The sequence below is a fragment of the Ovis aries genome, chromosome 3 (genome assembly GCF_016772045.2).
Source record: "Ovis aries strain OAR_USU_Benz2616 breed Rambouillet chromosome 3, ARS-UI_Ramb_v3.0, whole genome shotgun sequence".
Classification (NCBI taxonomy): Eukaryota; Metazoa; Chordata; class Mammalia; order Artiodactyla; family Bovidae; genus Ovis; species Ovis aries.
In genome coordinates, this window is record NC_056056.1 from 157,169,333 (window position 1) to 157,195,038 (window position 25,706).

At 35.3% G+C, this 25,706-nt stretch overlaps 1 protein-coding gene across 6 annotated transcripts in view; it reads right to left on the minus strand.

Annotated features, from left to right (window-relative positions):
* MON2 (MON2 homolog, regulator of endosome-to-Golgi trafficking) overlaps positions 1-25,706 on the minus strand; it is a 110,720-nt gene that overhangs the window by 46,316 nt on the left and 38,698 nt on the right. For all 6 annotated transcript variants that reach the window (XM_004006504.5, XM_004006503.5, XM_060412875.1 and 3 more), the window contains 12 exons: positions 16,872-16,996; positions 16,361-16,497; positions 15,433-15,586; positions 8,990-9,225; positions 7,134-7,215; positions 6,421-6,605; positions 5,530-5,642; positions 5,206-5,310; positions 4,773-4,853; positions 4,621-4,694; positions 4,441-4,531; positions 200-301 (listed from right to left, as the gene is read on the minus strand). In XM_004006504.5, coding sequence (XP_004006553.3) covers positions 200-301; positions 4,441-4,531; positions 4,621-4,694; positions 4,773-4,853; positions 5,206-5,310; positions 5,530-5,642; positions 6,421-6,605; positions 7,134-7,215; positions 8,990-9,225; positions 15,433-15,586; positions 16,361-16,497; positions 16,872-16,996 — 1,485 coding nt within the window. The remainder of the gene's footprint in view (positions 1-199; positions 302-4,440; positions 4,532-4,620; positions 4,695-4,772; positions 4,854-5,205; positions 5,311-5,529; positions 5,643-6,420; positions 6,606-7,133; positions 7,216-8,989; positions 9,226-15,432; positions 15,587-16,360; positions 16,498-16,871; positions 16,997-25,706) is intronic.

Sequence of the window (25,706 nt, forward strand, 5' to 3'; positions counted from 1 at the left end):
TTTTTAGTCATAAAGTTTTCAACCTATTCCTTTACCAAAATGATTACTATAAAACCTTAGTCCCTGATAAAATATACAGAGAGAAGTACAAGAAAAAATGTTAATGCTGATTTTTCTTACGGTTATATAGAATCATTAATTCACTGTGTAAGTTTTTATTATAAACAAAAAGTAAATATAATAAAGAAACAGAGGTTACCTCAAGTAGATGGCCAGTTAGAGGTCTCCATAGAATTTCTATTCGGTGCATGTTAACTAGACCAGTTTCTAACAATTTGGCAACAGCAAAAAGAGATGGTTCCTAGAAGAAAAACATATTTTTTAATATCATAAGGAGAATTTGAGTATTTCAACTGTAAACCACACTGAGAATACTGTGAAAAGCATGACTATAATTAATATACTTGATTAATTAGAAGTAAACATGACATAACTTCAGTTATCATATGACAAGCCTTTCAGTCCACCCTCAAGAATCTAAAAAGTGTTAGTTGCTCAGCTGTCTCCAACTCTTTGTAACCTAATGACTGTAGCCTGCCAGGCTCCTTTGTCCATGGAATTCTCCAGGCAAGAATACTGGAGTGAGTAGCCCATTCCCATCTCCACGGGATCTTCCTGACCTAGGGATCGAACCTGGGTCTCCTGCATTCAAGGTGTATTCTTTACCACCTGAGCCACCAGGGAAGCCCTCAAGTATCTAGGATGACTCCTAACTGAAAATCTGGTTGGGAAGAGACTGCTTTAGTAGGGAAACTTTGAAAATTCAAAAACTATACCAGACACACAGAATGTGTGTCTTCTGACCAAAAGGAAAGAATTTTGCTATGGACTGAATTGTGACCTGCCCCACCCCACACTCCACCACTGCTCCCAAACTTCATGCTGAAACTAACCCTGAGGGTGATGACATTTGGAGATAGGGTCTATAAGAAGGTAATTCAGGTCAAATGAGGTCCTAAGGGTGGGGCCACAATACAATAAGTTTAACGTCCTCATAAGAAGAGATACCATAGAGCTTGTGAGCTTATGTGCACTCCATTTCCCTCTTCTTCCCCCCTCTCCCTCCCTTCCCCTGTCTCCCTGCCATGTAGGGACACAGTAAGAAGTCAGGCATCTTCAATCCGGAAGAGAGTCTACACAAGAGCTGACCATGCTAGCATCCTGATTTTGGACTTCTACCTTCTAGAATTATGAGAAAATTAATTTCCATAGTTTAAGTTTTCCAGTCTATAGTATTTTGTCATGGCAGGCTGAGCTAACTAATATACAGTCTTACTAGTAAAGTCTTCAATTGCTTAGGTTTTATATACGAGTATCAGGAAAAATGAAAAAAAAAGAAGAAGAAGACAACAGACACCACAGGGGAAAGAATGATGATGTCAAGAAGGAGGAGGTAAAGGTTGTCAGTTTAGATGCTAATAAAAAAGTTGCAGAGAAAGAAGACAAACCACTTCCTCAGTCACTGGCGTTTCAACAACAGAAAGCGAATCAGTGTACTTCATAAATGGCTAAATTACTCAGTCCATGTATCAGAAGAACAGTTTTAGTAAAAAGTTCAAAGGGCAACTATCTCTAATCCAATTTTAATACAGACACTAAAATATACTTAAGTGTAGACTAAGCTGACTAGAGTTATGAGAATTTTTTGATAAACAGCTGTAGTACTTCAAATGGAGACAATGCATTAGAAAAAATAGAAGCCAACTGAAATTTTAAAAGTAAATTTTGAGCATAATTTTAAAGTAAAAAGATTCTGTAACTACTTTATACACAACATTTTTATAGTACTAATAAAAATCTAAAATGGAAATGTGTGAAATTATCTTTCTTTTCTAGTAAAAACTGTTGAACAAGTACCCTGGGGTTTTAAGAAAAGTGTGGTCAGATTGACTCTTCCTGCCTGTGCTAACACTGTAAGTACCCTAAAAATTAGTGTAGTAGAAAGAACTTCATCATTCTAGAGACAATATGATACAGTGATGCCTATGAATTTTTAACATCTCAACACCACTACTTAATAGCTATGTAACCTTGAGTAACTATTTTTTTGAAGTATAGCTGATTTATGATATTAGTTTCAGTTGTACAACATAAAGTTTCAAAATTTTTACAGATCTTATTCCACTTAGTTATTATAAAATATTGGCTATGCCATATAATATATCCTTGTGCCATACAATATATCCTCGTCGCTTATTTATTTTATATGTAATAGTTTGTGCCTCTTAATTCCCTTATCTTATTTTGTCCTTTCCACCTTTCCTCTCTCTGTGGATCTGTTTCATTATATTCATTAGCTTTTTTTTTTTAATTTTAGATTCCACATATAAGTGACAATAAATAATATTTGTCTTTCTCTGAATTATTTCACTAAGCATAATATTCTCCAGGTCCATCCATGGTACTGCAAACAGCAAAAGTTCACTCTTTTGTGCTAACTTTTTTAATCTATAAAATGGAGATAATAATATACCGAAATGACCTCTCGTGTTAGAAAGTGCCTGGCATATAATATGTCTCTATAAATGTTGCCCTGTATTATTTCCTCCTTTCCCTCCTCTTTATTCTAATAAGGATACACAGGAATCACACAGCATTTAAAAGTATATGTCCAGACCTCATATCCAAAGATTCTTGTATCCATGAAGCTTGGTATGTGGTCCTAACTACTGCATTTTTAAAAAGTGCTATATCTGACTTTGATGCACACAAAGTTAAAGCCACAAGTGAAGTGGTTATAAGAATGGAGCTCTGGAATAAGACATATGTGGATTCAAATTCAAGCTCCACCAATTACTAAATAGGTGACCCCAAGCAGGGTATTTAAGCTATTTTTATCTTTTATCTCTAAAAAGCAGTTACTACTGAACCTGACAGAGTTGTTTTAAATGATTAAACAGAAATACATAAGTTAGTATCCGACATACAACAAAGAAAGATAGCAGCTGTATTCTTGTTTCTGTTGTTGATATACTCAGTTTGGTAGTCTGCCTGCACAAGTGTCATCAACACTGTCCCCTTCTAAGGAAGAATTTGAAAGCTTTACCATCAGCTACCTCCTCAACACATTAGCACAAATTCCTGAAATGAGCACCAAAAATGAGATGACTGGTGACTTTAAAACCACATCTTAAAGGACAGTGATACATATATTTTACTCCCTAAGCTATTTAACTCACTCAGAATAGCTGACATTGATAAACTATTTCGACTCTCCCACCACCTTATCTGCCACGTTATCCATGAGCCAAGTGGTTTACATGCTCTCTGAAAATAGAAATTTCCTTTATATTTTCTAGCAGAGTGTCATGTACATACTAAACATACTGTACTTTGTTGAGTGAATACATAAATTCTCAAGTCATTACCATATAAACTTGCTCAGATCCAGTGAAGGTATCTATTAAAAATATTACATTGTTAAGAATTAATCTTAAGGATGTAGGATTACTGAAAGTAGTAATAAGAATTTGATTACTTCACTGTATATTATCCTTGCCGTGATTTGGAGCAAACTATAACAGATATTTTCAAACACCTGCATGTTTATATAATTCTCTAAGTATGTACCATAATATGTAAAACTTTGCCCTTTAAGATCTTTTTGGCTAATCTTTAAATGACTCACATGAACCAAGATGACAAGCTACAATACACAGGATTATAATTAAGGATTAGGCAAATAATGTAATTTTAGGTCCTACAGTTAGATATTAAATAAACCACAAGCTGCATTCTCTGCTTTTCTAATCATTTTCTGGGTAACTTCACTTACTTGTAAATGGTCCAACTAATATATTTATTAATCTTAAAATGTAGAGAGCATTTTAAATAATTTCTAAGGTATCAATAAACCCAAACATTCTTGTGTTTTCCAAGTTTAACAGAAAATGGTAGAGTATAGGAAGAAACGTTCTCAAAAGTATAGCTTGATTCATTTAATCAATAAGCAAAGCAAAATTTTAATTTTCAAGGTAGGGAGAGTCATTACCCTCAGAAAGAAATGACTAGCTCCTTAATTTCCATCCCATGAAGGCGAAAGAAACTGAGACATATTTCTCTTGATTTAAAATCTGTATTGCCACAATCATAAATTATAATCATTAGGATTACTAATTTGTAGAACACATTTATAAATGTGGTGTTCAATTTTTCTCTATAGAAATATTTTTTAGAATATTCAGTGCACAAGCGGACACAATTTAAAATCATGATACATACTGGCACCAGGGAAGCCAACTACTGGCACACTCCACAAGCCAAAAAGTATCCTCTTCACTCTCCCTTCAACAAACCATCATAAATGTAAACACCCAAAATAGCAGGGCTAGCCTACAAGGTATTGTTCCCACTTGTAAAACACTAAGATCCTAATGAATATACACCTTATTCAACAAAATAATGTACCATATTTAACACAGAAAAGAAAGAATATCACACCTTATTATTTCCATAGGCCATATCCATGGCTTCTAAGGATAAGGAACAAAGTGCATTTATTAAATGGTGCAATGATACGTCATCAAGATACCTAAAATAAAAATGAAGAAATAAGATATTCTCATCTAAAACATACAGCTAATAATAATGTTTGTATCAATTTAAAAAACTAACTCTTACTGTGAGCTTTCAAACAGTCTTGAAAGTATATTGGAAATCACTGGTAAATCTGTCATCACTGCTGTTGTTAGAACCTAAGAAAAGAAGAAAATTAAATGTAACATATAAACATTCTGCAAAATACTAACTGAGTAAGAATGACTAGAGCTTACTGTACTGGGCCCTTCAACAGCTCTCCCAGGTTTCAAGGCACCACCACTACTAGGCTTTAATCCCAGAATCCATACAAGATGCTGTAAAATTAAAGAAAAAAAATCAGAACACAGAAATTTATAAACTTACAAAAATTCTAATAACTAAAACTAAAATCAGACTAGGTATCTAATAACTAAACTGAAATTAGTAATTAACATTCATGCAAAATACTCATTACATCAAGCACAGGCAATGGAACAGGCCATTATGAGAGACATCCCATCACTTCATGTAATGTGAGCCACGTCTTTTTTCTTTTTCCAACTTGCCCTTTTTCATACTTACTGCCTATTGGGGCCTGCCCAAAGCACTGATAGACATTGGTGACTTTAACTGATAGCACTCAGATATAAAACAACACTGGCCTCTGACCCAGAGGCTACAACATACCTGTAGAGTTGCCAAGACAAGTTGCCATGATGTCCCAAGAACAGCCCCATGGCAGTGTGCCAAGTTAAGTAAAGTCCTCATACACTGGATATTTTTGGAAGTCAGCTGTATTAAAAAAGGATATATTTGCAAGAACTGTTATGCATTCTCAAAAATTTTAAGCTTATAAAAAGTACCATCATATCCAAATATTTTCTAATAAACAAAAATTTTCAGAAAAGAGGCTTGGATGATTTTGTATAGAACAAATTTATTTGCTTAAAACCTGTGCTGTCACAGTTGGTTACAACAATGTCACTCCCAAACAAAGAAAAAGTACTTTACCATTACTGTCCCTTGAGGCTGGACTGCTAGTGGTTGACCCACTGCTACAACTTGCTGGTGTGATTCACTTGATGGACTGATCATCATAACACTCTGGCCCTGGATGGAATATGCTAGAACACAAAGGAAAACCTAAATAATTAAAATATACTTTTCATCCTGTACTCAAAGCAATGTTACATTTTAGAACATTAATTCGATCAAACTAAGTTCAACTATGACATTTATTTAGTTACCTATTATCCACATGCAAACATTTTAAAAACTCAACAGGTGCAAAAACAAAAACAAGTTAAGCAAATATTAAGTAATTTTCTAAATAAGTTTAACAAATTATAAAACTTTGATAATTGCCTCATAAGCAAAACAGAATTCAGGACACTTAGTATTTTAAACATACATTCCCAGTAAACTTTTCTACTTAGAGACCAATACTAACGTTTTTAGTTTGAAAACTGAACAGCCCATTGAAATTTACCTATATTACAAGTAACAAACTGGAATGTTTTTAAGTATTCAACAAGAAAAAAATATTTTTTGAATGTCAATCTAAGTGGTGACAAACATTACCATTCTACTAGTTCTATTTAAAAAACAAAAAGACCCAACCATTCCCATTTCAGTAGTATGCTAGAGTTTACAAAGGACTTTCAGATATTATCTTCTTTTATCCTCACAATTATTATTTAAAATTGGTATTATTCTCCCTACTCCTACCTCCATTGTTTCAATAAGATGGAAGAAACTGAGGCTCAGGGACACTAACTTCTCGTAGAAGTCAGAGTCAGGGAGTAGAAAAACAGAGGCTTGAACTCAGAATTTCTATCATCTATTCTCTACACTATGTCACACCACCTGATGAACAGAACTCTAAAGAAGCTGAAGTCTTACATTTGTTCGAAAGTGTGGCGGCAGTGGTGGTATTCAATACAGTAAGAGCATAATGGGGAGGCAGGGAACCTTTGCATATTGCAGTTATAAAAGCATCTCTTGAAGTTACAAGGCCCAGTCTTCCACAAAGAGCAGCCATGGTCAGTTCAGCTTTCAAAATATTCTCAGTAGCAGCTTCATCTGTGCTGAAAAGATAAAGTATTTTATTTAGTATGATCATTTTTAGGTATGCTGCCAAATGAAATTAGGTAGCCAGGAAAGTTTTAACAAAATCTATTTTAAAAACTCAAAATCAATCTACTTTAAGGAATTTTAACTAATAAACATCTGAAAAAATGAACTGGATAAAAGCAATTTATGACACAAAGAAAATAGTCAAGAACTCAAAGATATAACTTAAAAATATCAAGCATTTTAAAATCAGCAAATTCCATGATTCTGAAGAAAAACATCAAAGAAATTGATTAATATGATTATCTTAATTTTAAGCAGTAAAGCTTAAAATGAAAAAGGCATTCTGTAATTTTTGGATTGTATTTTCCATTATAACATGATGGAAGAGGGGGATGGCAGAAAAATAACAATATTCTATAAACATAAAAAACTAGTATTAGGAAACAATTCTCAGGATAAATTTAAATACACACTTTAAAATGGTTTGTTGCTTTTTTTCACCTGTCACATGCAACATAAAACTTATAAAGACTTAATACCTGGCATCAAGAAGGAGTGACAGTGCAGCGAGCAGACCACACCAGCAGGCATTCACCATTTCTTCCCAAACAGCTCTACTAACTTAAAGGAAACACAGACAATACTTATGATAATTACAAATGTCACAGCCCTTAATCCCCCTCATCACTTGATAATATATAGCAAATATTCAAAAAACAAGTCTGTTGTTAAGTACTAAAGCTATAACCTTAAATATATATCTGAATAAATGAAAATTTTAAAACCATACCAGTTTCAGAATTCAAGAAATGTTGTTGTTTTTTTTCTGCCAGATCACGTGCTGTGTGGGATCTTAGTTCCTAACCACTGGGCCACCAGAGAATTCCCAAGAAGTCTTAAAACTAAGTTGTCTTAAAATATCAGTAATAAGATCTTTCTGTATACTGACTGATACCTTTAAAATATACATATAAAATTAGTTCCTATTCCCTTCCATTTCATTGGGCCAAACTTTCAGCCTATGCAACCAGCTGGCAGTGGGAAACTGTAATAAGCAAGCTCAGCCAGGAGATTGGTTATACACACTGGAAATCATACAAATGAGTAAATACATTGAGTAAAATAGAACCAAGTTTCTCACTGTTGGAGAAGGAAATACCAAAAATGGCAAGTTAAAAGTACATCATGTAGTATTAAACTAGAATTGGAAAAATTGGGTGTGTCCTCATGGTATTTAAAATAGATATATTTTAAGTATACAGAAATGGGTGCTCATACATGCGCTTATTTCCTACACAAGCAGCAGGAAGCATATCTAGTGTCCATGTGTTAGTTTATAAATACTGCTCTCCACTAAAATGAACTAAGGCTCTGTGGAAAAATATCTTATCCCTGGATTATACAAGAAAAACCCAAGATGAGCTTAGAGCATTTTGCTGTTATCAGACAGTAAAGCAGTGGTCAGAAAACAACAAGAGAACTAGTGATGATAAAAGGACATAGGAGCCAGCATGAAAGGGGTCCCATATGGCCATGTCGCAGATAACTGAGTGTCAAATCAAATAATGACAATCACAGATTGTACTGATAATGCTTTGAAAAAAACAGGAATACAAGGGTCTGTACTAATATAAATAAACACATGAAACAAAATAAATCAGGAAGGGCAAGCTCTCCTAGATGTCTCAAAGAATTTCTATACAAAAATTAATTAACTTTACTCTGAACAAAGGATGCAGACATCACATTAACCAAATGATAAAAGTTAACAACACTGATGTACAGCATAGCAACATTTCTGTGGCAGCTCTGCCAAAAATCAATCTATTAAATCTAATTATGAGGAAACAAAAATAAACCCAAGTTGACTGGCCTGTCTCTTCAAAAATGTCAAGGTCATATAAAACATGGAAAAATTAAGGAATTGTTCCAGACTAAAGAAGGATATCGAGTCATGGAACTGAATTCAACATGTAATCCTAGACCATAACAGACATTACTGGGGCAAATGACAAAATCTGAAGGACATCTGGGATTTGATGACATACTGAACTGATGAACGTGTCAGAGCTGGACACGACTGAGTGACTGAACCGAACTGATGCTAAATTTCTGACGGTGACTATACTGTAGTTACATAGGAAACTGTTGTTATTTTTAGAAATACACTTTAAAGTATTAAGGGGTAATGGGGAATTATGTCTGTAACTTTTTCTCAAATAGTTTAGAAAAAAATATGCTGATATATATAAATAAAAAATAATGCAAATATGGTAGTGTTAGCAGTTGGGATAGCATGGTGAAGAATATATGGAAACTATTATTTTTGTAATTTCTCTAACTTCAAAATTATTCCAAGATAAAGATTTATAATATAGAATCATAATAAATATACCTATTTCCTTATCCATCTGGTCTGATGTCGACTGTAATTCTTGCTGTTCTGATGACTGTGTAGGCGAAGAAACTGCTTCAGTGGTAATAGTCTGACATTCTGTTTCAACTTCTCCTAACTCTCCTTCAATCATACTAGTGATTCCACGTACAAGGTCTAGCAAACAATGGAATGCCACGGACAAAGCATAACCCTCTGGTATAGTTGGGGGCTCAACTTTGTCCAACATCTCTAGGCTGCAATTATGAAAAAAATCAGATATTTAATGAGAAGCCACAACAATGAAAATATATAACAATCTATTTCCATAATTTATAGATTACAGAAATTAAGATTAACAGCGAAAGTAAATGGCCACCACTAGATCTGCTTTCTTTGGAGAATGGTCCCATAATGGTATTCTAAGAAACTGATTAGAAAAGTTAAGGCCTGACCAGTGCCATAACTGATAATAATAGTTTATTTTTTGCCTCTCCCCCAAGTTGTGCCAAGATTTTCATTAACTGTTGACATCAGAAAAATAAACACATATACAGAACAGAAAAAGACAAACAGATTACAAACCGTCTCAAATTCTGACTTAAGTGCTTTTAAAATAAGGTGCTATATAAAAGGGTAAACAAGGACCTACTGTAGGTCTTATAGCACAGGGAGCTATACTCAGTATCTTGTAATAATTTAAAATGGAAAAGAATTGGAAAAGGAATATATGTATATTTCTTTTATATATTCCTTGTGTATGTATATATACGTATATATGTTTATGTGCATTACTGAATCATTTTGCTGTATACCTGAAAATAACACAATATTGTAACTTAACTATAATTTTTAAAAGGAAGTAAAGAAGGTGCTATGAAATCAAATCAATACTATAAAGAAGAAAAGATGTTTTCATACTAGGGAAAAGCATTACTGTGAAATAGCCAGCTCATCTTTCTTCCTATCATCTTAGATACAATCTGCCAACAAGGTAAGATAATATTTAGAGCATCAGTGTGTCACATTCAAATTTTAGAGCCAAGTTATACTCCGTAATTTGGAGAAGGAAATGGCAACCCACTCCAGTATTCTCGCCTGGAAAATCCCGTGGACAGAGGAGCCTGGTGGGCTACAGTCCATGGGGTGCAAAGAGTCAGACACGACTAAGTGACTAACACACATACTCCAAAATTAGGACATAGCTTTCAGAAAGAAAGATGAAAATCTTCTGTTTTAAATCATAACCAACAGGGAATTGTTGCTTTCAATTCCTTAAAACTGAAGAAAGAATAATTCAGTGAGGAAAGAACTACTGGATATTCACATTAAAAAACAGTGGTGTTGGAGCTCTACCTCATACCTCACTGACTCAAAATGAACCAATTACCTAAACGTAAGAGCTAAAGCTAAAATCTCTTAGAAGAAAACACAGGCAAAAATCTTTATGACTTCAAATTATGAAATGGTTTGTTAGGTATGATACTGAAATAAGCAACAAAAGAAAAAATAGATGAACTGAATTCATCAAAATTGGAAATTAATATGTTTCAAAGGACACTATCAAGAAAATGAAAAGACAATCTATAGCATGTGAGAAAACTTTTTCAAATCATATACCTGATAAGGGACTAGATCTTGACTATGTTAAGAATTTCTACAACTCAATAAAAAATAACAACTCAATTAAAAAGGAGCAAAGGAGTTGATAAGACATTTCTCCCATGATGATATATAAACGACCAATGAGCAAATGAGAGAGATGGTCAATGTCATTGATCATTAGAAAATGTAAATTAAAAAAAAAAAAAGAAAACGTAAATTTGAAATACAGTAAGATAACACCCACTAGGACAGCAATAATCAAAACACAATAACAAGTATTGCTGAGGATGTGGAGAGATTTAAACCTTCATATATTGTTGGTGAAAATGCAAAATGGTATGGTCATGTGGGAAAACAGTTTGGCAGATCATCAAAAAGTTAAATGTAGAGTCATTATATGGGACCCAGCAATTCCACTCCAAGTATATATATATTCAAGAGAAATGAAAACATATGTCTACGCAAAAACTTGCAGGCAAATGCTCATAGCAGCATTATCCATAGGCAAAAAATGGAAACAACCCAAATGCCCATCAACCGACAATCAACAAACATGTGGCATAATCATATGGTGGACTATTACCCAGCCACAAACAGGAAGTACTGATACAACCTGCAACATGGATGGACCTTACTCAACACTATGCTGAGTAAAAGAAGCCCGACACGAAAGAGTACTATATTATTCCATCCATATGAAGTATCCAGAATAAACAAATCAATAGAGACAGAAAGTAGATTAGTAGTTACTAAAGGGTAGGGAAAGGAGACTGGTGACTGACTGCTTACAGATATGGGTTTTTCTTCAGGAGGGATGAAAAAGTTCTGAAATTATGGTGCTTATGGTTGCCTAACTTTTGAATATATTAAAATCATGAATTGTAAACTACAAAGGGGCAAATTTTATCTTCTGTTAATCTAAAACACAACCGAAATCATTAAAAATCATTATAAGAAAAGCAATTTCCAATCTCAAGTTCTAAAATTTTCCTAATCATAATCAATATTAGATAAGGTAGGAAGTTTACAAAGATGTAAAACTCAGAATAAACAATAAAAACACCATATATACCTATCATTTACTGAGAAATTCAGTCTGGGACACTAAGTTTTGTTTTTTTAATATATCTTATTTAACTCCTCACAAAAACCCTGAAAGATACAGACAATGAAACTGCTGACAATGACACAGTTACCAGCAGTTTTTAGCTCAACTCTTACTGTGCTGCTGCTGCTGCTAAGTCACTTCAGTCGTGTCCAACTCTGTGCGACCCCATAGACGGCAGCCCACCAGGCTCCCCCATCCCAGGGATTCTCCAGGCAAGAACACTGGAGTGGGTTGCCACGTCCTCCAATGTGTGAGAGTGAAAAGTGAAAGTGAAGACACTCAGTCGTGTCCGACTCTTGGCGACCCCATGGACTTGTAGCCTACCAGGTTCCTCCACCCATGGGATTTTCCAGGCAAGAGTACTGGAGTGGGGTGCCATTGCCTTCTCCAACTCTTATTCTAAAGCCTATTAATTTAACCCCTATGTGCCAACATTTAAGTATTTTAAAATGTATTGTAAAATCAATACAATCATATTCATATTATTGATCAAGATATTTAAGCTCACATGAGGAAGTAAAGTTCATGTGCTTAACCTTTCCCAGGCCAGTTAGCATTCAAGAACCATATAATACATGAATCAGTCCCAAGCATCTTGTTAAGACAAATATCTATTCTCAAAGAATACGTCATCTATTGGGAAAATGCATCTAAATCAGATATAATACTCTAAACATCAGAAACTCAAATTCCCAAATTCTATACTATAGACTTTAAGTGCTTGAGTAGTTAAGGAAAAAAAGGTAATTTATACCTGTTTTTATAGTACAAACCTAAACAAAGCCCATACTTTCCTACCTCTCTGTTTCACTGCTATTTTATTATAACTACTACACAAATTCCACTTTTAGATAAAATGCAACCCATTTATCTAAATATTTTAAAATTAAGTTCCAGTTGCAAAAACTGTCACAAGCCCAACTTTGAAGGAAGTGTAATAAATCTGAAAGAATATACTGCCCTCAATATTATGTGAAAACAACTTCTGTCTATACGTCCCTGAAGTTTTCAAATTATTATACACTGAAGTCAATAAAAGAACCGAATACACAATTAAGATTTATGTGCATGGCTTCAAAGAAAATTCATTGGAAAAGATTCTGATTCTGGGAAAGACAAGGCAAAAGGAGAAGGGGGTGGGGCAGAGGATAAAAGGGTTAGCTACCATCACTGACTCAATGGATATGAAACTAAGCAAATTCCGAGAGACAGCTGAGGACAGGGAAGGCTGGCATACTGCAGTCCATGGTGTCGCAAAGAGTTGGACACAATTTAGTGACTGAACAATAACAAAGAAAGCAGTGAAAATTATACTAAACCTCACAATGAATGAATTAAAGATACCAATTCAACAGGTAAGTCCCGATGTGAACATGCACAAAAGAACCCCCAATATTTTTTGCTATTTATCATTTCAGAAGTGAGTAATCTCAGTATCTATAGTGCTAAAAAAAACTAATAAGAGCAACAACAAGAAAAAACTATATGTTCTCTTAGAGATTCAGTTCAAACCTGTCTTAAAGAAGAGATCAAGTGAAATAAAACACTGTACTCAAAATCATAGTATTTAGTAGCAGAACTAGTTAAAATTCAAGACTCTTAATTAATGAGGATCAATAAACAATTTGTTTTAGAATTTTATCAATAAAAACGAAATTCTACAATTTGGCCAAGTATTTACTCTCCTATCATTTGTTTTTATTTTTCTTTCTGTATCATTTATCTTCACGCTTTCCTTCTAACTGTCTTTGCTTAATCTTATTTCCCCAGATATATCCTTCTGTTCCTACCTTCAGTGTGTTTACTCTCTATGCCCTTATAACTTGCTTTTTTTTTTCAAACAGTTAATCACTACCCAAGGTGATACTGTATGTTTATTTGTGTCTTTATTGACTACCTCATTCACCAAAATATCGGGTCCACAAGAGCAACAGCTTTGTTCTGTGTTGGGATTTTTTCAGTTTAAAAAAACAACCCAGAGAAATGAGTAAGGTAAATTATTAGTATCTCCTTCACTGCTAGAAATCTGATTCTTTTACAACTTGATAGTCCAGTGTACTGGAGTATACACCAGGGCCTTCCCTGGTGGCTCAGTTGGTAAAGAATCCGCCTGCAATGCGGAAGAGCTGGGTTTGATCTCTGAGTTGGGAAGATTCCCTGGAGAAGGGAATGGCTACTCACTCCAGTATTCTGGCCTGGAGAATTCCATGGACTGTATAGTCCATGGGGCCACAAAGAGTCAAGACACTACTGAGTGACTTACTTTTTTACTTTTACTTTTACTCCAGTATACTCAAATTATTAGTCTTTACAGCAAGGCAAAGTGTACATGAGACATTAGTAACTTTAGTGTCTTTTACATGACTAAGAGTCACAATATTTCAGTCTTCCATGATTCTTTTTTTAAAATTTCAGGCAAAATAAAAAGCTGCAAAGCAGCATTGTGATAATACAATGCAGGCTGACACACTACATAAATTCACGAGTTAAAATATTCAGAGATTCTGCTTCATACTTTCAGTCTTGATTTACTGTCACTGGAATAATGTTTTAATTATGCATATCAACTGCAGCTGCTGTTTAGTCATTAAGTCGTGTCTTACTCTTTTCGACCCCATGGACTGTAGCCCACCAACTTCCTCTGTCCATGGGATTTTCCAGGCAAGAATACTGGAGTGGGTTGTCATTTCCTCCTCTAGGCAATCTTCCCAACCCAGGGATCGAACCCACATCTCCTGCCTGGCAGGTAGATTCTTTACCTGAGCCACCTGGGAAGCCCATATGTGTATCAGTTATTCAAAATATATTAATTAACTGCCTCACAGTTAACTGTGGCAATGTTAAACATATGTAGTATTGCTTGCTTTATCTATGTAAGCACTAAGTTTGCTATCTCAGTTCATTAAGGTTTAAAAAAAAAATCAGCAATACACAGCTGAATATTTTAAAAACTGCTGTTAAACTAAAAAGGGCTAATGACAAAAATTTTTAAATAACACATGTGGAATCCATTAAACACTTTAATTAATTACACTAGAAGTTCTGTGTTAAACCCAAAAAGTGTAGTCGGTTAAACACTTAACTATTTTCACATATAAAGTCCTGAAAGGTAGATGTATCACTATTCCCATTTTATAGTTGAGAACGCTGATATTTTTAAATAGGTAAACTGATTTGCTGAGAGTTACTCAGTATCAGAAGACCTAAGTCCACAAGGCCTGAAATCAAACCACATCTGAAAAGTCATACAGAACAAGTGAGTAGGTCCTTAAGAAACCACACTGTTTTATAATGCTGTTAATGTGCTCAAGTAGAAAGCAATGGCACCCCACTCCAGTACTCTTGCCTGGAAAATTCCATGGATGGAGAAGCCTGGTAGGCTGCAGTCCATGGGGTCGCTAAGAGTCAGATACGACTGAGCGACTTCACTTTCACTTTTCACTTCATGCACTGGAGAAGGAAATGGCAACCCACTCCAGTGTTCTTGCCTGGAGAATCCCAGGGACAGGGGAGCCTGGTGGGCTGCTGTCTATGGGGTCGCACAGAGTCGGACACGACTGAAGTGACTTAGCAGCAGCAGAACAAAAGAAAACAAACAAAATCCAGTCATAGATAAAATTCTCAAAAGAGGACCAAAGAAAATTAAATTTGTTAGAAATAGTATGTCTAAAATTTTAAGTATAATGCAGAGAAATACTTTAGTATAAAATATAAACCCCATTCCTTATAAAATAATGCTACTACTACTTACTATGTTGCTTTAGCACTGCCTTGTACTGTTACAGTCAGAATAGGTATCCAAGTTCCTCTATATTCAAATGCTGGTAGCAAAGTAACACCTCCACCAATCCCCAACATTCCTGAGTTAGCTGGTGCTGAGACAGGGCCACCTGAATTATTGTTACCTGTCAGACAAGGGAAAGCAATCAAAGATACCAATTTACTTAAGTACAAATCTGTAATATTCAAACACCTGGTCAGTTTTTTAATATTATGCTATAAGAATGGATACTGCACAAATAAATGAAATTTATCAATCCTATTTTGGTTACTAGAGCATCTCCTGGTCTCCCCAAAACACCATTTCCTTCTTTATATCAAAGGTACTAATAAGTAAAAATACTGACATACATGTATTTTTTGTTAAATCATCTTTTAGTAGAGGTAGGAATAAAGAATAAAAAAGGCCACTAATCAGAAAGTAAAAAATGAAAGTGAAAGAAGTTAAAGGGAACAAAAAGTTATACACTGATTTCCAAACTTAAAATTATGTTCACCTGTTACGTTAAAAGAAAGACTGATAGATACTACCTTAGTAGTAACCACACTTTAAAAGAGGCATCAAATGAAGATTCTTCTAAAATGAAAATTAGTACCTAAACTTGTACTATGAACTTGTGTTCATACACGATGAGAGGAACTGAAAGTATATGAGAAGAAAATATATTCTAGAAAGAAATAAACACAGCTACCTCAGTGTGATCAAGTTACTCTTTAAGTGTCTCTATACTTATGTATAAAATATAAAGAAATATAAAATATTATAAAGTAAACATATATAATACACTTAGGTAACCCAAATTTCTCTAGTCAGAGGATTTCGATCAGTATCCTCTCAGAATAGTGAATACTGTAAATTACGGCAGGACATAAAAACCAAAATGTGACTTAGCCTTTACCAGCTTGATTTGTTGCAGCAGGATTTCCGGTAGGAGGGACAAGAAACAAGGACTGGATAAAAGATCCCAGTGCATTCACAATATCACGAAAAACCTTGGTAGAATGCTGTTTCATATCATAGGACTGACAAAATGACCTGTAAAATAATTTTAAATGTTTCTAGAAAAATATATATATTAAAATTTTTTACATTTTTTAATAGAAAATAATGGTGATCAATCAGTCTCAATGCTATACTTAAAACTTCATTATACTTGAGTGGCTTTACTAACTCTGGACAAAGGTTCAGAATGAGGTCAGTGTCCTAAAAAATTATCTTGGTCATATTAACTCAGTAAATTCAACTGACAGAAATCACTAGTCACACTTTTTGTCCATACCTACACCCCTCTATATACATACTATATACAATTTTCTTTGTTTAGAAATCATTTTTTGGAAATAAATAAATTTTCCCTAGTAGCATAAATATTAACCTATCCATTTAACAAAATATTGCTGAGGTTTTACCTCAACAACTGAGGCTGCACACAAAGTCTATGTATTGATTCCACTGCAACAGCTCGTAGCCACTGTGGTTTATCTGCATCCAGAAATTTCACCAGAAGTGACAGAAATATTTCACATTCAGTTACCTAAAAAATATAAGATTTTTAATAATATTTCTTTAAATCTAAGAATAAGTTACATTCTTGTTCTTAACTCAGTCCTATGGACAAACCAAATACAACCTTTTAATTTTAAATAAATTAAGATCCTTAATGGGCAGTGGAGAAAAATAAGTAGTTATATATGGAAAAGATAACAGTAAAAATAAGCAATGTCCCTCTAAATATATCCTCAAAAACTCACCCTACTGATCTCCTAACTTCGTTAATCTTTTATCCCTATTCTTTAGAAAGCACAGTGCACCATCAGGCTGTCCTCATTCCTGGAAGACAGCATGCATCATATATGCTCAAGCACCCTTCAGTATACCAAAACATTATTCATATGATCTTACGCTGCTTAGGAAACAAAGAGGCAATAAGAGAAAGAATGTCTAGCATATATTTTCCAGTAGGAAAACAAGAAGGAACTTGTGGCAGTTGACAGGTGTTAAGTTTATATAATAAAGTACTCAGAACAAGGTTAGGTACATGGTGTTGCTGTATTAACTACCAGTTTTTACCTTTGGTATTAAACCAACTCCTCTGCAAGCTGTTTGTAAATTAGTAATGCCATTTAAAGCATATTTCTGACGTTATTCATTAAATGTTTGATAACTGAATGAACAAACAAAAAGTAACCAGTTTATTCAAAGGTTAATGAATTGTTTCTGTTATATATTTGTTGAGGACACACTGGGACCTCATGGAGGTAAGAATTAACTTGACACTGTGGTTGCTAGGCCAAACTGAATCATACTCCTACACCAAGGGCAGCAGGTTATTGAATGTTTTAGTTGGGGGTGCCCCAAAATGAGTGAGCATAATGTGGGGCAAGGAATTTTGAGACTAGAGTAGCCCTCAGGATTTTAGCCCAAAGTCTCAGCAGCTGGTATTTTCTAATGATTTCTAGGTAGATGCTTTAAAAATAGAACATTATCATGAGGTTAATGTCAAAGGGATAACTAAAAACAGTATAATCCTTAGACTGCTATGCCTGGGAAGTCACAGGCAGAGGTTTGTGACTGCCCTAAACTTGATATGGTTGAAAAGCAGTAGGATCGTAAGTCACATTGCTCAGCTTCTTTATCCACCAACTTTGACGATAACAAGCCAGGTAATCTTCTTACAAATAAAGGATAAAAGAACCTGCACCTTGCTGAGAACTCAAATGAGAAAAATGAAAGAGTAAAAATGCCCCCCTAAACATGGCAAAGTGACCCGCAAATATACACAGTGCTTATTATTTTTTTCTAAATAAAACTACTCCCTTTTATTAAAGAACTAAAAAAGAATCATCCTAGTGCAACAGGTGTATCTACTGAACAATTTCAACATGAATAGGTTCTTCAAAATGTATACTATCTGTTTTAGAGTAAAAGTGGAATTTAAAAGTGGTGGTAGAATTGAAGGCTCTTAGGTTATACAGCCAGAAAATAAAGGCTCTCAGAAACATCAAGTATATACAAGCAAAATGAATTTTTAAAAAATATTTGGCTGCATGGGGTTGTTTACTTGCAGCATGCAGGATCTTTAGTTGTGGCACATGGGATCTAGTTCCCTGACCAGGGATCAAACCTGGGCCTCCCGCATTGGGAACCCAGAATCTTAAGCCACTACATCACGAGAGAAGTCCCATCAAGGGAATTATTAATGTTACAAAACTTGCCTTGAAGAGTTTTCTTTCACTTCCTCTCCTATGAAAAAAGTGACTACAGTATAAATCAAACACTCAATTTTATACTATAGCCACTAAAATCTTGTGATTTGGGCAAAAGTCCTTTCTCCTGAGGACTGGAGCTTTGTTCTCACTTCCTCCCTCCCTGCCAAGTGTGAAACTCTGACCAGAAAGGTAGTGGCTGGGGACAATGAATTGTTCTCAAGGGTATCAATGGAAGGTGCCTTATGAATCTAAGTTAAGGCTTTCCCCCAAGAGGTTGCACTTGTATGAAACAGGTATCTATGGCCCACATCTAATTCTTGTGGCACAAAGGTATTTTGTGAACACCATCGTACTAGCATGAAGGGTGATGAATGTTTCTGAATTCCTTTGGTACCAGACAATAGTCAAGAAACAACTGATTTTAAGATGAATCAAAGTCATCCTGGTGGAAATTCTCACCGAAATATCACACAGATGTCTGTTAGGGACTCAAGTATATAAGATAACTGTATGCTTAGAAGACAATGAAGAAAGTCTTAGAGAATATTTAAATGCAAGAGTCTATTTACTAGGGGCTGTTTAGTGTTAATAACCTTATAGCTAGTGGATTTGTTAGTGATAAGATCCTTTGTGAGAGAAATATATATATTTACAGAGGTGGAAAATGAACTTGCCCAAGTCAATTTAGCTGATACATTCCTTTTTAAAAGCACCAAGTCAAAGGCAAAAAGAGAGATATGCTAGACACTAATAATTAAGTTTAGTAAATTCCTTAAAGATACCTTCCTAAAAAAAGACATCTGGGCATGGAGCCTGAGCAGATCAACAGAGCAGAAGAGCACCTAATTCAGATGGTAGAATGTGGAAAGAACATGGTGTACTGGCTACATTATATCTGTACCTGAGTGACTGGAGCATTCTGATTTCTTCTAATCACTCAACATATTAACAGAAGATGAGCTGTCTTCACACTCCTGAGCTACTAGACAGAGCAAGATATAAGCTAGCGAACACTGGGGGAGAACACTGATTCTTCAGGTTAGTGGTCCCCAAAGTGTGGTCCACAGACCCCTCAGACCAGGGGTCCCGCAGACTATTTCAGGACATCTGTAACATCACACTATTTTCATAATAACACTAATATAGTACTTGCCATTTTTAATGTATAGACACCTGTACTGATGATTCAAAACAATGATGGGGCTTTAGCAAGATTTAAGCAGTAGCACCAAAACTATACTAGAGTCATCGTATTCTTTACCATTACATACATTTAATAAAATTAAAAGGGTCTATTTCACTTAAGGACCACAAGTACAATGAACAAAAATAAAACAACGAATAAAATACTTGATATTGGTAATTATTAAGCCAGTGATTAAATAATTTAACAATTAAATCAATTATTGATTTTATTGACTCTGACCCACACATGCATGTATTGATAATTTCCTGTGTATCTGTCACAGCAAGTGCACGTGAAGTACTTTTGCTGTGTATCAAAGTAAAGTGGTTGTCTGAAGGAAAAGTACAGCTGCAAACTGACCTAGTCACTTTTTTTCTCCTACAGAGACCATTTTAACTAAAAGAGTATATGGCAAATTATGACTATTTAGACTTATGTATACTGTAGGCATTTTCTCAAAATTTAACAAAATAAGCTTGTCACTTTTGGGGAAACAACTGACAGTATTTATTGTAAATGATAAGATTCAAGCTTTCAAACAAAAATTAGAATTTTAGAAGACTTGTATCTGCTCTATAACCTGGGCAGCTTTTTAATAATGGAAGACTTTTCTGATAAATGCTTGCTGATATTAACATTGATATTAACATGTGCGATTTTTGGTACTGAACAGAGTGTTAACATTTGGAACACCTGCTCAATTATAATAAATGATTCATCAGTGAAGGATACAACTGAATGAAGCACCAGATGGATCAATGGATTTTAAAGTAACAGGATATAAAAATGTAATACAGTTCCATGTTTTTCACCTTTCAGAAAGTGTCACTGGTTCAGTTTGGTACAATATCAAAGAACAATGTATACGATTATCTGAAAACGTCATTAAAATAATTCTGCCTTTTCCAACTATATACCATGCTGAGGACAGATTTTCTTTACATGCTTTGACCAAAAAAACAACATAGCACAAAATGGTGAAAACAGAAGAAGGTAGGAGAATCCAGCTATCTCTATTAAGACAGACATTAAAGAGATTTACAGAAAGAATATAAAACAATCCTTTTTGTTCTTTGGAAAATATAGGTATCTTTTGCAAAAATTAATTTTTATGTTAACATGAAATGGGTTTTAGTATCACTCAGGCAATTTTTAATACATTAAATAATGTTAGAAATAATCCACATAAATGAAAGCACCTCAATATTTTTAATATAAAGTGTCCTACAACTGAAAAGTATAAAATTACTACTGTAGGGTAGGCCTTTTAGGAGATGTATCATTTCCAAGTTTAAATAAGGACAACAGAAGAGAAATCAGAGAGAATTCCACATAAGTCACATATCTAACCCCACAACTACCACACTTCTAACTTTTGACCTTGGAGAAACTATAACATCTGAACTGCTGAACACCAGTGAGCAAACTCTCAACCTAACAAGTTTTAACACTGAGGAATTAATGCCCTATGTGAAGAATTCATCTTTGCAACCCAGTCCAAGAGCTGCCTTGTTGTGAAGGGACGTTTTATCAGTTGGTCATCACTCCCAATTGATGAGCGAAAAACAAAAGTATGCTTTTCTCTTCATTCAAGCAGCAATATTTGATCTTTACTGTAGCTGGCTGTGTGGTTCTCTCTCCTTATTCTGCCCCCAAAATCAAGGAGACTAAGGTCAAAATACAGAGAATGGTAGAGGAGTAGTACAGGAAACTTGGCCTTGGAAAGAGGAAGACATGAGAACTAAGAAAACAGAGAAGTATAAAATGAAGTGAGGTTAAGAGCTTGGGTTTGGGGGATATAAAAGGATTACTTAACATCCTAGCTCTGCAGCTTACAAACTGTATGATCTCAGGCTAACTACATAAATATCCTGAGCCTCATTTTTTCATCTGTAAAATAGAAATACAAATGTCTGCTTTATAGAGCTGTAGTAAACTCCAAATGGATTAATAAATGTGAAGTACTTTGTAATATCCAGAATATATTCATTCAATAACATAAATTTCATCCAAAATGGAAATTACTAAAAATAAGATTTCTGTAGCTCTGAAACAGTCACTGGATGAACTGCTAGACAACAGAACTGGTGGACAGAAACCAAGTATCTTAGTCTGCTCAAGCTGCCATAACAAAATACCTGGGTGGTTTAGACAACAGAAATGTATTTCTCACAGTTCTAGAGGCTGGAAGTCTGAGAGCAGGGTGTCAGCATGGTCAGGTTTGGGTGAGAGCTCTCTTCCTCACTTGCAGATTCCTGCCTTACTACTGTGTCTTCACATAGCAGAGAATGCTCTCCAGTTACACTTTGTATAAGCTCACTAATTCTATCATGGGAATCCTACCTTCACGACCTCATCTAAACCTAATTATCTCCCAAAGGTCACATCTCCAAATATGATCACAATGGGGCTTCAAAATATAAATTTTGAAGGGATAAAATTTAGCATCAAGTTTCATAAAAATAAAATATAATTAAGCTGGTAATTCCTGACTTGGGAATAAAATGTGAATTCAGCGTTTGTCATGGTCAAGATGTAAGAATGCTGCCTTATTGTGGAGAAAGGAAAAAGACTGGGTTCTCCATTACTGACTAGTGGATATGAAAAGCAAAGGGAGAAATGTCTTCTCTTCCTAAAGCCTTATCTTATTTAAAACCTGCATTTTAGAGAGGGAAGAGAGAGAAGCCCTCCTAAGACAACTCTGATAATATTTAGGGAATCAATAGTGAAGTGACATATATTTGGTATAGTCACAGATAATAAACTCTCTGCATTTGTTCATCAGGGAAAGACTTCATTTCTCCTTCAATTTTGAAGGAACATTTTTCTGGATACAGTATTCTTGACTGACAGTTTTTCTTTCAGTACTGTGAATGTATCATCCCATCCTCTTCTGGCTGGCAAGGTTTCTGCTGAAAAGTCTGCCAAAAATCTTATGAAAGCTCCCTTTGCACATGAACAGTCACTTTTCGTTTTCTGCTTTAAATGTTTTCTTTGTCTGTGACTTTTGACAGCTTGATTATAATGTGTCTCAGTTTGTTTCTTGAATTAATCCTCCCAGTGGGAATTTTTTGAGCTTCATGAATTTGTATGTTCCTTTTTCAAATTTGCAGTTTCAGCCATTAGTTCAAATAGGCTCTCTGCCCCTTTCTCTCATCTAAAACTCCCATAATGCATTAAACATATATGTTGGTCTCCACCCCTGATTTTAGGAGGGCTCCTAAAACCCTTGTAAATATGGGTGGCTAGGACCATTTTTTGTTCTAACAAAATATAAATTTTTCTGACCCAAGCTCCTGACACAGAACTTCTAAATCCCTCAGAATTTCCTGGGTAACAGGATTATCTTTTGTTCTAATGAGGCAACTCTCAGTGAACTCTGGGATAGAGCTTGGTTACCAGAGAGACTAAGCCATGATTAGAAAGTTGGTACTTTCATCCCCACCCTCCATTCTCTGGAGTGGAGAGATGGGTGGAAACTGAGTTAATAATCAATCATGCCGACATGATAAAACCTCCATAAAAATCCTCCAAATATGGAGATATCAACCTATGTATGTTTTCATCTGCCTGTTCACTGGCATTTTAAAATGTCCTTTGTAATAAATCAGCAGTAGTAAAATGTTTCCCTGGGTTCTGTGAGTCACTTTATCAACTTATCAAACCCCAAAAGGGGGTCATGGGAACTTCCAATTTGTAGCCAAATTACACAGAACTAGTTGGTAACCTGGAGATCCACTACTTGGGAATGGCATCTAATACAGGGGACAAGCCTCGTGGGACTGATACCTTAATGCATGGTACATGCTAAGTTGCTTCAGTCATGTCCCATAGGGTCTGCTTCTTTTTCTTTGGCTCCTCTGACTTGATTATTTCAAATAACCTGTCTTCAACTTTGCTCATTCTTTCTCTACTTGATCCAGTCTGCTGTCTTCTGAGTTTTTTCCAATTGAGTTACTGTATTTTTCAAATTCATAATCTGTTTGGCTCTTTTTTAGTTTCTCTCTTTGCTGATATTTTGTTCATATACCATTTTTCTGACTAGTTTTCCATGTTCTCTTTCAGCTATTAAAGCATCTTCATGAGAGATAGTTTGAATTCTCTGTTGGGCAACTCACTGATCTCCATTTCTTATTTATTTTAGCTGTGCTGGGTTTTTGTTGCAGTGAGCAGGCTTTCTCTAGTTGCAGTGAGCAGGGGCGACTCTCTAGTTGTGGTGCACAGGCTTCTCATTGAGGCAGTTTCTCTTGTTGTGGAAAATTCGTTCTAAGGCATGTAGGCTTTAAAAGTTGCAGTGCACAGATTTAGTTGACCCCAGCATGTGGAATCTTCCCAGATCAGGGATCAAACCATGGTCCCCTGCACTGGCAGTCAGATTCTTAACCACTGGACACCAGGGAAGTTCTGGTCGCCATTTCTTTAAGGACAATTTCTATAAATTTATCTTCCTCCTTTGGGCCAGTTTTCCTATTTATTTGTATATATTCTTATTTTCTGTTCAAATTTGGGCATTTGAAAAAACAGCCAACTCTTTACTCTTTATGTATTATTTCTGTACAGGAAAAGATCTTTATCAATCAGCCCAGCTAGAGATTTTGGGGTCCCCTCTAGCTTTTTCTGTCAAAGTGTGTTCTCTGGGTTTGTGTGTAATCTCCAATACTTGGCCACATGATGAGAAGAAGTGATTCACTGGAAAAAGACCCTGATACTAGGCAAGACTGAAGGCAGGAGAAAGGACGACAGACGATGAGATGATTGGATGGCAATACCAACTCGACGGACATGAGTTTGAGCAAGCTCCAGAAGTTGGTGATAGACAGGGAAGCCTCATGTGCTGCAGGCCATGGGACTGCAAAGAGTCAGACATGACTGAGTGACTGAACTGAACTGAACTGGTGTTTGTTTTATACTATAATCTCCCTGGTACTGCAAGCCACAGGGTTTGCCTTTGTTCTCAGCAGACCCCTGGCAGCCAAATATGTTGTGGCCTTTCTTGTCAGTGTCTAAGAGTCAGGTAAGACAAAAATCAGTTCCTTGAGCAGTACCCCAAAAGTCAGGATATTAGTTGCACATTTCATCCTTTTTTACATGAAGGAAAATCCATAAGTTAGGAATTTTCTCTTGATCATACCATGCTATGCCAGGGGTGGGATAGGGTATGGCAGGTAAGTGCAGTGGGCTTTCTTAGCCACTCTAATGAACTTATCTTGGCCTTAAACCTGACTGGGACGCTATAATTTCTAAGCTGGTTTCTAAAGTTCACATGAAGGCAATCTGTTCTGTATATTTTAAAGTTGGTGTCTCTGTAGGGGATAGAGTGCCTAGAGCTTCCTATTCTATCACTTGTCACTCCAGTTTACATTTTTTTTAAAATTTTATTTGTGGACTGAGACAAACTGTAAATAAATACAATACAGAAAATACAACAACTAACAGATACAAGCTTTCCATCTTTAGAGAAACTGTCTTTCTTTAACTTTCAGCAAATGCTGATGGACCTTTCCAAATTTCTAAAAGTAAAGCTCCCTCCTAGCTCAGTCGGTAAAGAATCTGCCTGCAATGCAGGAAACCAGGGTTCGATTCCTGGGTTGGGAAGATCCCCTGGAGAAGGAAATGGCAACCCACTCCAGTATTCTTGCCTGGAGAATCCCATGGACAGAGGAGCCCGTCAGGTTATAGTCCGTGGGGTCGCAAGAGTCAGACACAACTTAGCGACTAAACCACCACCACTAAACAATATAAAGACTCAGAGAATTTCCCTCCATTTTAACTGTATGTAATTAGACAACAAAGTCTCAGTTTATCAATTAAGTATAATTATTGGAAATTATATCAAATACTTATATTTG